The 15,029-nt window shown below is 35.2% G+C and overlaps 1 protein-coding gene and 1 long non-coding RNA gene across 15 annotated transcripts in view; one reads left to right on the top strand and one right to left on the bottom strand.

The window, feature by feature from the left end:
• The window catches only part of ELF1 (E74 like ETS transcription factor 1), a 174,123-nt gene that overhangs the window by 6,206 nt on the left and 152,888 nt on the right, over positions 1-15,029 (bottom strand). For all 9 annotated transcript variants that reach the window (XM_077158375.1, XM_077158374.1, XM_077158382.1 and 6 more), the window contains exons 6-8: positions 7,829-7,912; positions 7,277-7,469; positions 5,632-6,081 (exon numbers count right to left, since the gene is read on the bottom strand). In XM_077158375.1, the coding sequence (XP_077014490.1) occupies positions 5,632-6,081; positions 7,277-7,469; positions 7,829-7,912 (727 nt within the window). The remainder of the gene's footprint in view (positions 1-5,631; positions 6,082-7,276; positions 7,470-7,828; positions 7,913-15,029) is intronic.
• Positions 1-15,029, top strand: part of LOC143681390 (uncharacterized) — a 41,198-nt gene that overhangs the window by 23,576 nt on the left and 2,593 nt on the right. For 2 of the 6 annotated variants that reach the window (XR_013174589.1, XR_013174592.1), the window contains exon 3: positions 5,687-6,688. The exons of 2 other annotated variants lie outside the window; for them this stretch is intronic. This is a non-coding gene — a long non-coding RNA (uncharacterized LOC143681390). Of the gene's footprint in view, positions 1-5,686; positions 6,689-8,503; positions 8,724-15,029 lie in introns of those variants that run through there. 2 more of the 6 variants (XR_013174591.1, XR_013174588.1) reach the window with 2 other exon arrangements.

Raw genomic sequence — 15,029 nt, 5'->3', positions numbered from 1 at the left:
AGTAATATATAAATTGGACGAAAGAGAGAAAATATTAGAGGCTGGAAGTGGGCTGAGAGTCCCTAGAACTGTGAGGGAGCCTAGGAATGAAGATTCTGAAATGTATAACAAGGACCATTTGAAAATCAATAGGATGGAGTGTAGCTCTGCCCTTGCCTGGGAAGTCTTACAATATTTTAATATCCGGCACTAAGAATTATTTGGAAATTGACATCAGAGTAATAGAATATCCAATATAATATCAATAATTTAATATCTTTCAAAGCAAGGGTTGTTCTTCTTTGTTTTTGCTTTGTTTTTATCCTCAAGGTCTTAAAAAGGAAATTTTGAATACAGATGGTAAAAAATACCACTGAATCTCTCTAACAGGGTCCCAGTGACTATTGGTTGTAGTGTATCTCCTATCAACACAAATATACAGAATGATAAATTGATAAAGAACCTAGAAACCACTGGGAGGAACCACATACTCCCAACTAGAGTCTCAGTTCCACAGGTAATCAACAGGACATGGAAGAAAATAATGCATTAAAAGGAAAATAGAGAGAGTGAGAACTAAATAAGTACTCCCTTAATAACAGTTGAAGTTATCATTCCTTTGCAATTAAAATGGAAAAAAAACTATCTTTACACTCTTCTTCTTGCATGTCAAATGAATTAGATTTTCACAATGTCAAAGGCTTGTGTTACCTACACAAGGAAGACTAATGCAAGTCTGCCTGTATTCTAGGTAACCGAACAAAGGAACAAAACATAAGCCAAAAGTAGGACTGAAATCTGCTAATGAAAATAACCAAAGAATCATTTTAATTGGATTTGGAAGGGCTCCTACATTTTATTATAATTCATGTTCTGCAAATCCATGAGGGTAGAAACAGAAAAATAGGGTAACACTGTAAAATTCCTTCTAGTCTTTCTGTTCCAGCCCAAACCCCCAATTCTAAATCAGCTAAGACTAGTCCCAAATTTCTGCAAAAGACCAATCTAAAGCAGACAGGGTTCTCTTCATTTATTTGTTGTTTCACATCCTTCCTGAGACTATCAGCCAAAATGTGATTTGAGTAAACAAAAAAAAATATTCTTCCAATTTCTTCTACTCTTAAAGTCTGAAAAACAAAAGGAAATTTCAATCTTAGATTTTTGATCTTACAACCTGTGTGAACTTCTGATATATGATAAAATCTTCCCAAGGAATAACATTTCTTGGAACTAAGTCCATTCTGAAAGGTCATGATATGTCAATATATGTTGAATTTTTGCATTTTGACTTGGTCTGGAAAAAAATCTAAAACCTTTTTCCAGATTTTCTTATATGTGGATCACTTCTCTTATAATCCAGTGTAGGTATACAAAGGAATACTGGACTAGACTTAAATTGATAGAATAATTTCAAAAAGCATCAAAGTTTAAAAATAAGGAATCGAATTATACACCATAACCAAGTAGGATTCATCCCAGGTATGCAAGGATGGTTCAACATAAGAAAATCAAATAATGTAATACACCATATCAACAAATCAAAGCAGAAAAAACACATGATCATTTTGATTGATGCAGAAAAGGCATTTGACAAAACTCAACATCCTTTCTTGCAGAAAGCACTTCAAAGGATAGGAACAGAAGGGAACTTATGCAACATGATAAAGGGAATATATGAAAAACCCACAGCTAACATCATCCTCAATGGGAAAAAACTGAAAACTTTCTCCCTAAGATCAGGAACAGGACAAGGATGTCCACTATCACCATTGTTATTCAACATTGTGTTGGAAGTTTTAGCCAGAGCAATTAGACAAGAAAAATAAATGCAAGGCATCAAAATTGAAAGGAAGAAATAAAATTCTCATTTTTTTGCAGAATATATGATACTACATGTTGAGAATTCAAAAAAATCCACAACAAAACTACTAGAGCTAATAAATGAGTACAGCAAAGTTGCAGCTTACAACATCAACACTCAAAAATCTGTAGTGCTTCTATACACTAGTAATGAACAATATCAAGAAAATAATCAAGAAAAAAATTCCATTTCCAATTGCAACCAAAAGAATAAAATATTTAGGAATAAATTTAACTAAAGATACAAAAGATCTATACAAAGAAAACTACAAGAAATTGCTAAAAGAAATCACAGAAGACCTAAATAAATGGAAGGGCATACCATGTTCATGGACTGGAAGACTAAATATAGTTTAAGATGTCAATTCTACCTAACTTGATTTATAGATTCAATGCAATACCAATTAAAAATCACAAAACTTACTTTTCAGAAATAGAAAAACCAATAATCAAATTTAACTGGAAGGGCAGGGTGCCCCGAATAGCTAAAAATATCCTGAGAAAGAAAAATGAAGTTGGAAGTCTCACCGTACCTGAATTTAAGGTGTATTATGAAGCTACAGTGGTCAAAACAGCATGGTACTGGCATAAAGACAGAAATAGTGACCAACAGAATTGAACAGTCTTCAGATAAAGACCCTCTCATCTATGGACAATTGATCTTTGATAAGGCAGTCAAGCCAACTCACCTGGGACAGAATGGTCTCTTCAATAAATGGAACCTAGAGAACTAGACATTCACATGCAAAAGAATGAAAGAGGATCCATATCTCATACCCTATATAAAAATTAATTCAAAATGGGGCAAAGACCTAAACATTAGCACTAAGACCATAAAACTGTTAGAAGGAAATGTAGGGAAATACCTTATAAATCTTATAATAGGAGGTGGTTTCCTAGACCTTACACCCAAAGCACAAATACTGAAGAAATAAATAAGCGGGAACTCCTCAAAATTAAACACTTTTGTGCATCAAAGAACTTCATCAAGAAGTAAAAAGACAGCCTACACAATGGGAGACAATATTTGGAAATGATATAGCAGATAAAGGTCTAGTATCCAGAATATATAAAGAGATTGCTCAACTCAACAACAAAAAGACAGGCAACCCAATTACAAAATGGGCAAAAGACATGAACAGACACTTCTCAGAAGAGGAAATACAAATGGCCAAAAGGCACATGAAAAGATGTTCAACTTCCCTGGCTATTAGGGAAATGCAAATCAAAATCACAATGAGATATCATCTCACACCCACCAGAATGGCCATTATCAATAAAACAGAAAATGACAAGTGCTGGAGAGGATGTAGAGAGAAGCACACTTATCCACTGTTGGTGGGAATGTCAAATGGTATAACCACTGTGGAAGGCAGTTTGGTGGATCCTCAGGAAGCTAAGTAGAGAATTGCCATATGACCCAGCCATACAATTATGAGGTATCTACTCAGAGAGCATGAGGACAAAGACACAAATGGACATTTGCACACCAATGTTTACAGCAGCATTATTTACAATTGTGAAGAGATGGAAACAGCCAAATGTCCATCAACAGATGAGTGGCTAAACAAGCTGTGGTATATACATATGATGGAATATTATGTGGCTGTAAGACAGAATAAAGTTATGAAGTATATAACAACATGGATGGACCTTAAGGACATTATGCTGAGTGAGATTAGCCAGAAACAAAAGGACAAATACTGTATGGTCTCACTGATATCAACTAACATTAGTGAATGAACTTGGAGAATTTCAGTTAAGACAGAGACCATCAGGAGATAGAAATAGGGTAGATATTGGGTAATTGGAGCTGAAGGGATGCAGATTGTGCAACAGGACTGATGGTAAAAATTCATAAATGGATAGTACAATACTACCTAACTGTAATACAATAATGTTGTACTGTATTATATTATTCATTATTGTATAACCTATAACAATAATTCACTGAATGAAGCTGAATGTGAGAAGGATAGAGGGAGGAGCCTGGGGGTACAAATGAAATCAGAAGGAAAGATAGATGATAAAGACTGAGATGATATAATCTAGGAATGCCTAGAGTGTATAATGATAGGGACTAAATGTAAAATTTAAAAATGTTTTTTGCATAAGGAAGAACAAAGGAATGTCAATATGCACGGTGTTGAAAACAGATGGCAATTCATACTTTTAAAACTTTAACTTATGTGTGAGACTAAAGCAAAAAATATTTGGTACAAAATTTATATTTTGACTACTGCATTTCCTAATATAACTTATGTGGACAACTTAATTGAACACCATAAGTACATGGAACCTTGAGTAGGGCATGAGATTTTATAGGTTTGTCCAGAGTGATGACCTGATAAATCCCAGAGTGATTTCAACAGTGAATAAAAAAGCATTTGCAAAGTCCCCTTTGGGGATTACAAGAAAGGGGGAAAATTCAATTTACCCAAGTGGAGAATTCCTGATATTCTCACAAGCAGTGGGGGATAACCAAAGCAATAGGCTGAGCCCCTAATCCTGGGGTTTGTTCATATGAAACTTAACCCCACAAAGGATAGGCTAAGCCTACTTAAAATTAGGCCTATAAGTCACCCTCAGAGAATCTCTTTTGTTCCTCAGATGTAGCCTTTCTCTCTCAGCTACATGACAAGCAAACTCACTGCCCTCCCCCTCTCTATGTGGGACATGACTCCCAAGGGTGTGGACGTTCCTGGCAACATGGGACAGAAATCCTAGAATAAGCAGGGACTCAGCATCAAGGGGTTGAGAAAACCTTCTCGACTAAAAAGGGGAAGAAAGAAATGAGACAAAATAAACTGTCAATGGCTGAGAGATTCGAAATAGAGTTGAGATGTTATCCTGGAGGTTATTCTTATCCATTAAACAGACATCACCTTTTTAGTTAAGGTGTAATAGAGAGGCTGGAGGGAACTGCCTGAAAATGTACAGCTGTGTTCCAGTAGCCATGTTTCTTGAAGATGATTGTATAATTATATAGCTTTCGCAATGTGACTGTGTGACTGAAAATCTTGTGTCTGATGCTCTTTTTATCTACCTTATGGACAGATGAGTAAAACATATGGATTAAAAATAAATAATAGGGGGAACAAATGTTAAAATAAATTTCGTAGATTGAAATGCTGGTAATCAGTGGGGGGGATAAGGTATGTACGAATTTTTTTCTTTTTTCTTTTTATTTCTTTTTGTATTGATGCAAATGTTCTGAGAGTTGATTGTGGTGATGTATATACAACTATGTGATGACAATGTGAGTTATTGTTTATATTCCAAGAATGGAATGATTCTATGGTAAGAATGGTCATGTTTGTACGTTATGTTTAAAAAAAGCAAAAAAATTTAAAAAAAACAATGAAAAGATACACTGGAAACAATGGTGTGGTAAACAAATCCACATCTGTTAACAAATACCAATTAAAGTGATATTCACTTTTTAAAAAATACCTTTTGCTTTCACATTCACTCAGAATATTTTTCACTATTATGCTTCCTCGTTTCAGATTAAGCAGGGAAGTCTTAACGTTGTTCCTCTGTCATACTTCCAAATAAACCCATATTTTAAAATGCAAAAAAAATAAAGAAATAAATAAGGAATCATTGATAGATTCAGAGGATTGAAGTATTATATACTGCTGCTCAAACAATCTGTTTGGTCTAACAGTTCTAGCTTGAAATCTATATACTTTGTATTTTCTGAATCTTGACCCACTTAACCAAATAGAATGGTTGTGGTCAGAAACATCACATAATGATATCATGCATTGGTAACTTTAGTTTTCTCACCGAATACTCTGAATGGAAGAATTTAATGTTTCATCATGCATGTTATTCTTTGCAGTTGCTTCTCCTTCAGGGACAGCTTGTACTGGCTGCACTACATGTACAGTCCGGAAGAGCTGGGTAGGATATGGAACCTGCGTGGGCTGCATTGTCCTCAAAACTTCTGATGGCTGTGGAACTTCCACGTGATCTTTGGGTTTTGGAGCTTTAGAATTCCCTGGTTTTAGAACTGTAGTGGCGCCTCCTTTTATGCCTGTACTTGAAGATACCCTGGATCGGCTTGCTTGGGTCCTACTTGAAGTAGTTGCTGAAGACAGTGATGTATCTGAAGACTCTATGCTGGAACTTGGATCCTCATCATCAATATAGATGAGATCTTTTGGCATTTCCTTAAACTGATACACCAAGCGCTGACCTTCCACTTTTGCCAGAATACCCCTTTGGTAATAGTACCTATGGAAAACAATTTCATCAATATATTATTCAGTCAAATGTAAGATAAAATAATATTCAACAAAATCAAAATTTCCTAATTATAAATAAAAGCTCAAAGTTGGAATCCAACAGATGAGAAAATAACTACTATATGAAAGGCATTTATTTTATGTTAGAAATTAAAAAATATAATTAAAAACATTATTTCTCTAAATATATTTAATACATACACATTTACTCACAGATAGTTGGTAATAAGGACTTTTCTGTAACTCTAAAACCAATTCCAACTAGGGGACTATCGATCAAGTATGTGAATTACTCTGATTCTTCACTTTTCTTCCTTCCTCTACCTGTGTGCTATTGGCCTTATTCAGGAATAATGAAATCCATTAAAAATCCCGAGAAATTGTGTTCCCCTCCATAGCTTCCTATATGTGGCTCTAAAATTTACATGTGTATCTTGAAGAATAAGTGACATGATCACAGAATAACAGCGAGAAGTGAACTTTAGGATAAATGGTACCCTAGTCCAAAATTTTTACAATGTCTAATATCACTCGGGAAGCTTTAATTTTTTTCACAATAACAAAATACATCTCATACCTGAGATTTCTATTTTAAAATGCACACTAATAATATCTTGCTAATAATCTGCATTACTATTATTTGTACTTGGTGAATTTAAGCTTAACAGTTCAAAACCTTATGGGCTGGGCGGGCCGCGGTGGCTCAGCGGGCAAAGTGCTTGCCTGCTATGCCGGAGGACCTCGGTTCGATTCCCGGCCCCAGCCCATGTAACAAAAACGGAGAAACAAAATACAATAAAACAAGAAAATGTTTAAAAGATGTTTCCCTTTCTTCCTCCCTTTCTTCCTTCTATCCTTCCTTCCTTCTCTCTGTCTTTCCTTTAAAAAAAAAAAAAAAAAAAAAAAAAACCTTATGGGCTCTGTGGCTGATTTACAATTCCTTATGACAACTTAGTATTTTCTAAACCCTTTATATAAAATGTGTTATTTACATGAAGATTTCTAAGAAGTAAAGTATTTTCCAAGATTGGAATAAGAGTTCAGTTTAAATGCATACTGATAAGTAAAATCAAATTCAACAGATAAAATTCGTGTTTTTACTTAATTTTTGAGGAGTTACCTATTTTTTAAAAATATTTTAGAAATGATATTCTTAACATATGAACTACAAAAATTAAACATACCTGAGAGCTCTCCCCATGGTCTCATAATTCATGTCAGGCTTGTTTTTGTGCTTCCCCCACAACCTGGACACTGCTTTAGAATCTACCAATTTAAAAATGCCTTTTTCACGCTGGGTCCATTTGATGTATTTAGGACAGGTGGCTTTGTCTTGCAGCAGTGCTAGCAGAAATTCCCAAAGATAAATTGTGTTTCCTGAAACAAAAGAAATTTTCTTTTCAACTGACCAAAATTTCCTTTGAAAGAACACAATAAAACACAACTAAAAATCATATAAAAGTTCCATCTATAATTATATAAAACATATTGCATGATTCAGTTAGTATTCATGAAACAATGGTCAAAATTTTTACAGTCTAATATTTTTATTAATCCCTTATAAGATATCTGAACAATTCAATCTTGCTAATTAGATTTGTTTTGCCTTAGGTAGAAAGCACTGTGAGTTTTTTTCCTCACTCTTTAATAAGAAACATTTCATAGAAGACAGGAAAAACAGTTGTACAAAACTTTTTGATAATTGCTTTCTAGATGGAAATTATAGTGGTACTTACCCTTTCCATCTTTGTTTTTCTTTTTCACAGATATGTTTGGTGTAGTGGCTGGAGAATCTGGTCGTGATGGTTTAGTTTTTCTTCCTAAAATCAGAACAGCTCTGCATAAATGTTCACTTTCAAAAGGATAACTTAGCTGTTTATAAATGCAATTATGGCACTTTTTATGAATTTCAAGTGTCAAATGCTTTATATGTAGGTCACATAATTGGCCTCCTAAGATAATTACCAAAAGGAAAATAACTTGAGTGAAAATTGAACACTAATGTAGGTTATAGTACAAACAAATTTATGGAGGCAATGATACTTAACTCATCTGCAAAACTGAGGCTAAGTTAAAAATATTTTATCTTGTCTTCAGATGACAATACTGAAATGGCTTCTTAAAATTTTGGAAAATGCTAACATTAATAAAACTTAGGCTTAAAAAATAAGCCATAGAGCTTTGTCTGCCTTTGGTTAAATAAGCTTTTTAAGGTAAGAAGAAAAGATTTTTAGCTTTTCTTTCTTCTAAATACATCTCTGCACAGTTGGTTCTCAAATTCTGGATATGTTCCAGAACTCTAAAGATGCAGAAAATACTTGACGCTAACTGTTGGTGGATCACAGAGTTAATTTTTATTTTCTAGTATGTTTCCAAACGTTTAATTTTTCTTTATTTCTTTTAATTCATAGCAAGCAAACTTCATGGTTATTCATCATCCAATCTAAACACGCCCATCCAGGCAGCGTTAAACTGTATTTGCACAGCCTTAATTTGAGAAGACCAACTATTCTAAAGCCTTGTTTGTGACCTTCTTCTGCCAGGTATCTAAAATCACAGCTTGGTGTCAATGGTGCCTGTGATTTAAAAGTTGATATGGTCAGGCCATCTGAACAGACTGCTTTTCTATAGGTGAGATATAATGAAGATTAAGCATAAACCAGTATTTTATTTAGTGTCCTCTAACTCAATATTCCTGAAGCTGACCTTTCTCTCTCTGGTCTAGATCATAAGAGTTAATTCTGAAAGTCACAAGATTAGTAACAAGCCATCCCCAGAAAAACTGTATAGGAAAACATTTTTGAAGCCATGTGAGTGAACAAGAGGCAAAGAAAGACGGTCAAAAAGGCCACTCTTCAGGCCGCTCTTAAGAATGCTAAATGTATAACGTAGAACCTAGCCAACCAACTATTTCAGCTTCCATCACTAAAAACATCTGCAGAGAACCTACCCATACATAAGGCAGATGCTTCAGGCTGACTGGGTTCACGACAACAATTATTAGAAGCCAGAATACATTAGGAGGTAGAATGGAAATCTACACAGTAACTTCCTATCCTCCTATCATCTTAGCTTGTAATTATTTTCTTGCTTTTTTCTGTGCTTTCCTTTTTCTACTTTCCTGGCCTTTATTAGATGGATACCATTTTCTTTATTCCCAATAGCTTTAGTCATGACAGAAACTGTTGATTGTCTACTCATATCCATCCTCTCCATCACGTTCCTTACTATTCAAGGTGACAATGCATACAGCTTCAAATGAAGTAAGCTTAGTTGGATACAGAGTTTTTGGTTGTTCTCTCCTGCCTTTTCCCATCTGCCTGCAATGCTGCCATTAGTATTTCTTGCAGAGCCAGTCCTTGGTCACAAATTCTCTCAGTGATAGTTTGTTTGAAAATACTTTAATCTCCCCCTCATTTTTTTTATTTTTAACTTTTTTTATTGTATTGTATAACATATATATAAAGCAAATAAATAAAAAAGCAAGTTTTCAAACCACCTCCCCCTCATTTTTGAATGATAATTTTGTTGACTATAGAATTCTTGGTTGGCAGTTTTTCTCTTTTAGAATCTTAAATAAATCAAACCACTGCCTTCTTGCCTCCATGGTTTCTGCTGAAAAATTCACAGATAGTCTTACTGGGCTTCTCTTGTATGTGACGGATTGCTTTTCTCTTGCTGCTTTCAAAATTCTCTTTTTCCCTTTGAACTCTGACAATCTGACTGGTTTAAGTGTCTTAGAGTATGTTCATTTGGATCTATGCTATTTGGGGTACACCTGCACTTCCTGGATTGGTAACTTTAAGTATTTCATTGGAGATGGGAAATTTTCAGTGATAATTTCCTCCATTAGTCTTTCTCCTCCTTTCCCCTTCTCTTCTTCTGGGAAGCCCACAGCCCACATATTCATGCACTTCATGCTGTCATTCAATTCCCTGAGACCCTGCTCATACTTTCCCATTCTTTTCCCTAAATTTTCTTTTGTGTTGTATTTCTAATGTCCAGTCTTCTAGTTCACTAATCCTTTTTTCTGCCTCTTCAAATCTATTGCTGTAGGTTTTCACTGTTTTATTCGTTTCTTCTATTGTGCTTTCATTCCCACAAGTTCTGATTTGTTTTTTTCAAATTTTCTACTTCTTCTTTTTATTTGCCCAATGTCTTTTTTATAACCTCCCTCAACTTGCTGATTTGACTTTTGATGAGCATCCTGAATTAGTTGTTTCAACTCCTGTATCTCATTTGAATTGCTGGCAACTGGGCCATATCTTCAATTTTCTTAGTAGGACTCTTTTTGTATTTTGCTGTGTCTACACATTTGATTTCCTTAATTTGTTTATTCTGGAGGTTGATTTCACTCTTTAACCTAGGATTTTCTTGCTGGATGGCTTTGTTCTCTATCTGTTCTTTGACATTCAGTTCAATTTATTCTAGAATTCTAACACAGGTTCTGCTTAGCTGACCAAAATTTGTCAGTTCTTGTTTTTCTTTTACTTGCCCTGCCTATGGGGAGACTTTATTTCTTAATTTTTACTTTTATTTATTTATTTATTTGAGGAGGGTCTCTTCAGATATTGTAGTCCCCAGTCAGATTTTTCCCAGACTGGACTGACCTGTCTAAGGAGGAAAGAGTCCCTACCATTAGTTTTCCCTGAAGGTGAGACCCAGCAGGTTGTCAGACTTTTCTAAGAATCTCCTAGACTCAGTACTTTTCCTATCCTGCCCAGCATGTGGTCCTTGTCTACCTGTGGCTTCCCACTAGCATAAAATGATGTGGTGCCTTTAATTTCAGCAGACAGTCTGCTGTGGGTGTGGATCAGACAGAAGTGAGGTTGTAGGCTGGCCTTAATTGCTTCAGTTTTCCAGTCCCTGGGGCCCAAATTCCTTGAAGGGAAAATTCCCCATAAGCTGGGTCCCACCTTTCTCTTGGAAAGATACAACCTTTAGAGAATTTCTTTTCACCTGACTAGTTACTTTTGTCTCTCTGACAAGCTTAATTTTGCCCTTGCCTGGGACACTGCTGGACACTGAGAAGGCTTCTAGTTCTATCTACTGAGCTGTCAAGAAGTAGAAAAAAGCAAAATAAAAAAAGTCTTTCAGAGTGGGACCCCAGCTCCTCAGGTTTGTCAATCAAGGGCTTAAGTTTGTATGTGGCTCTATTTATTAACTTCAGGATCTACATGCCGCCTTTTCTTGGGGTCCAGCCCTTTTCCAGTATTTTCTGCTGTTCAATTCAAAAGGCCTCTGTTTTTTGTTTTTTGTTTTTTTTTCTGTCAATCCCTCCCCCTCTCTGCCAGGGAAAAAACTTCTAGTACCTTTAGTGCTTATTCCAGTTTATCTGTGCTGGGGACTATTTTCAGTAGTCAGAATTTGTTAATTCCACAAGTGGAGCTTGGTTGAGCTAAGCCCTTGCTACTAGTAAAATCTGTTTCCTTTCCCCTCAGGAAAACAGACCGCTGTGCCTGCGGAGGAGGAGCACCTGCCTCTGTGGCTTGGGGGACTTACAGTTGTGTGGGGTCTCAACTGGTCCACCTGGTCTAGACTGGTGTACACTGTGTGTTCAGTCACTGTTGTACCTCGGCAGTTGTTCCATACACTTCCTAGCTATTTACTAACTGTTCTGGAGGACAAACTAAATTCCATACCACACTGAGCTGCTATTTTGTCCCACCTCTAATCATCTTTAAAGCGATCTAATTAATGAAATACTTTCATATTTATTCATGTAGTTACATTTCTAGTGCTCTTCAGTACTTTGTGTAAGTCCAAATTTTCATTTAGTCTCATTTTCCTTCTACTTGAAAGCTTCCTTTAACATTTCTTGTACTACTAGTGTATGTTGGTGATGAACTCTTTTAAGATTTTCTGTTTATCACTGATTTGGGGAAATTTCATTATGATTAATCTTGAATTAGGTTTTGTTTATGTTTCTTGTGCTTGGGGTTCATGTTTCTTGGATCTGTGGGTTTATAATATTCCTCAAATTCAGACAATTTTGACTGTATTTTCTTTAAAATTTTTTGGTTCCTCCTTCCTCCTCTTCTTCAGGGATCCCAACTACACATATATTTGGCCGTTAAAGTTGTTCAGCACTTCACTTAGTGAAGTGCTGAACAACTTTCTTGTGGCTCTTTTCTCTCAATTTCATTTTGGAATGTTTCTATTGCTTTGTTCTACTCTAATCATTTCTTCTTCAATGTCTACTACCATTAATCCCATCCAGTAAACTTTTCATCTCCAACACCATAGTTTTCATATCTAGAACTTTAGTTTGAGTCATCTTTGTATCTTCCATATTATTACTTAACATGTTCAATTTTTCTTCTACTTTCCTGAACATACAGAATATAGTCTTAACTATCCTAATATTCTTGCCTGCAAATGTTATCATCTTTATCATTTCTGGGTCATTTGGGTTGATTGCTTTCCTCATTATTGACTGGATTTTCTTGCTTCTTTGTATGACTGTTAGTTTTTTTTTTTTTATTTTTTTTTATTTTTTTTTTTTTTATTAACGGAAAGAAAAAAAAGAAATTAACACAACATTTAGAAATCATACCATTCTACATATGCACTCAGTAATTCTTAACATCATCACATAGATGCATGATCATTGTTTCTTAGTACATTTGCATCAGTTTAGAGGAACTAGCAACACAACAGAAAAAGATATAAAATGTCAATATAAAGAAAAGAAATAAAAGTAGTAGTAATAGTAAAAAACAACAACAACAAACAAACCAACAAGCAAACAAAAACAAAAAAAAACCCTATAGCTCAGATGCAGCTTCATTCAGTATTTTAACATGATTACTTTACAATTAGGTATTATTGTGCTGTCCATTTTTGAGTTTTTGTATCTAGTCCTGTTGCACAATCTGTATCCCTTGAGCTTCAATTACCCATTGTCTTACCCTGTTTCTAACTCCTGCTGAACTCTGTTACCAATGACATATTTCAAGTTTATTCTCGAATATCCGTTCACAACAGTGGGACCATACAGTATTTGTCCTTTAGTTTTTGGCTGGATTCACTCAGCATAATATTCTCTAGGTCCATCCATGTTATTACATGGTTCACAAGTTTATCTTGTCTTAAAGCTGCATAATATTCCATCGTATGTATATACCACAGTTTGTTTAGCCACTCTTCTGTTGATGGAGATTTTGGCTGTTTCCATCTCTTTGCAATTGTAAATAACGCTGCTATAAACATTGGTGTGCAAATGTCCGTTTGTGTCTTTGCCCTTAAGTCCTTTGAGTAGATACCTAGCAATGGTATTGCTGGGTCGTATGGCAATTCTATATTCAGCTTTTTGAGGAACCGCCAAACTGCCTTCCACAGTGGTTGCACCCTTTGACATTCCCACCAACAGTGAATAAGTGTGCCTCTTTCTCCGCATCCTCTCCAGCACTTGTCATTTTCTGTTTTGTTGATAATGGCCATTCTGGTGGGTGTGAGATGATATCTCATTGTGGTTTTGATTTGCATTTCTCTAATGGCCAGGGACATTGAGCATCTCTTCATGTGTCTCTTGGCCATCCGTATTTCTTCTTCTGGTAGGTGTCTGTTTAAGTCTTTTTCCCATTTTGTAATTGGGTTGGCTGTCTTTTTGTTGTTGAGTTGAATAATCTCTTTATAAATTCTGGATACTAGACCCTTATCTGATATGTCATTTCCAAATATTGTCTCCCATTGTGTAGGCTGTCTTTCTACTTTCTTGATGAAGTTCTCTGATGCACAAAAGTGTTTAATTTTGAGAAGCTCCCATTTATTTATTTCCTTCTTCAGTGTTCTTGCTTTAGGTTTAAGGTCCATAAAACCACCTCCAGTTGTAAGATCCATAAGATATCTCCAAACATTTTCCTCTAACTGTTTTATGGTCTTAGACCTAATGTTTAGATCTTTGATCCATTTTGAGTTAACTTTTGTATAGGGTGTGAGAGATGGGTCTTCTTTCATTCTTTTGCATATGGATATCCAGTTCTCTAGGCACCATTTATTGAAGAGACTGTTCTGTATGACTGTTAGTTTTTGATTGGGTAACATAAGTCACAAATTTTACATTGTTGGATGCTGGATATTGTTTTATTTCTATAAATATTTGTAAGCTTTGTTCTGGGATGCAGTTAATTACTTTGTTAGATGGAATCAGAATGGCATCTAGCTGATTAAATTATCCCCACTACTGAAATAAGATTCCTTTTTTTAATATAATTTTTTTAATTGTGAAATATAACATACATACCAAAAAAGCAACAAATTTCCAAGTACATTTTAACAAGTAGTTATAGAATAAATTTTAAAGTTTGGCATGGGTTATAGTTCCAGGATTTGTCATTTTTTATTCTAGCTGCTCCAAGATGCTGGAGACCAACAGAAATATCAATACAATGATTCAGCAGTCATACTCATTTGTTAAATCAGATCTTCTCTGTTATACTCCTCCTCTTTAAATAGCATATATACAAAAAAAAGCAATAAATTTCAAAGTACATCACAACAATTAGCTGTAGAAGAGATTTCAGAGTTTGGCATGGGCCACAATTTCACAATTCTAAGTCTGGCAAGCTATGATAGGTAGCAATGTCCAACTGAAGCATGCATAAGAGTGACCTCCAGTGTGGTCTCTTGACTCTATTTGAAACAGGATCCTTTTAAGTACTTCATCCAAGTGTCCTGACTGTGAGTTTTCCACACAGGCTATCGTGAACAGGCACTATTCCCTGCATAGTGTGAGCTCCGAGAATGTTTCCCATAAACCTTTTCCACGTATTCTTTTACCAATTTTTAAAAATTTTGCCCTAATAATTGTAATCATTTTTACGTAAAAGTTTCTATTTGATAATGTTATTAGCTGAAGTTCTTAGAGAATTAAACCTGGGGTAATCCTTTTGTGTGTTTTTTCCCAATTTGGGTAGTTACCTTTCACAAATGTGC

This window comes from Tamandua tetradactyla, chromosome 4, assembly GCF_023851605.1.
Source record: "Tamandua tetradactyla isolate mTamTet1 chromosome 4, mTamTet1.pri, whole genome shotgun sequence".
Lineage (NCBI taxonomy): Eukaryota > Metazoa > Chordata > Mammalia > Pilosa > Myrmecophagidae > Tamandua > Tamandua tetradactyla.
The sequence above is the reverse complement of the archived record's forward strand: the minus strand, read 5'-3'. Positions and strand labels throughout refer to the sequence as shown.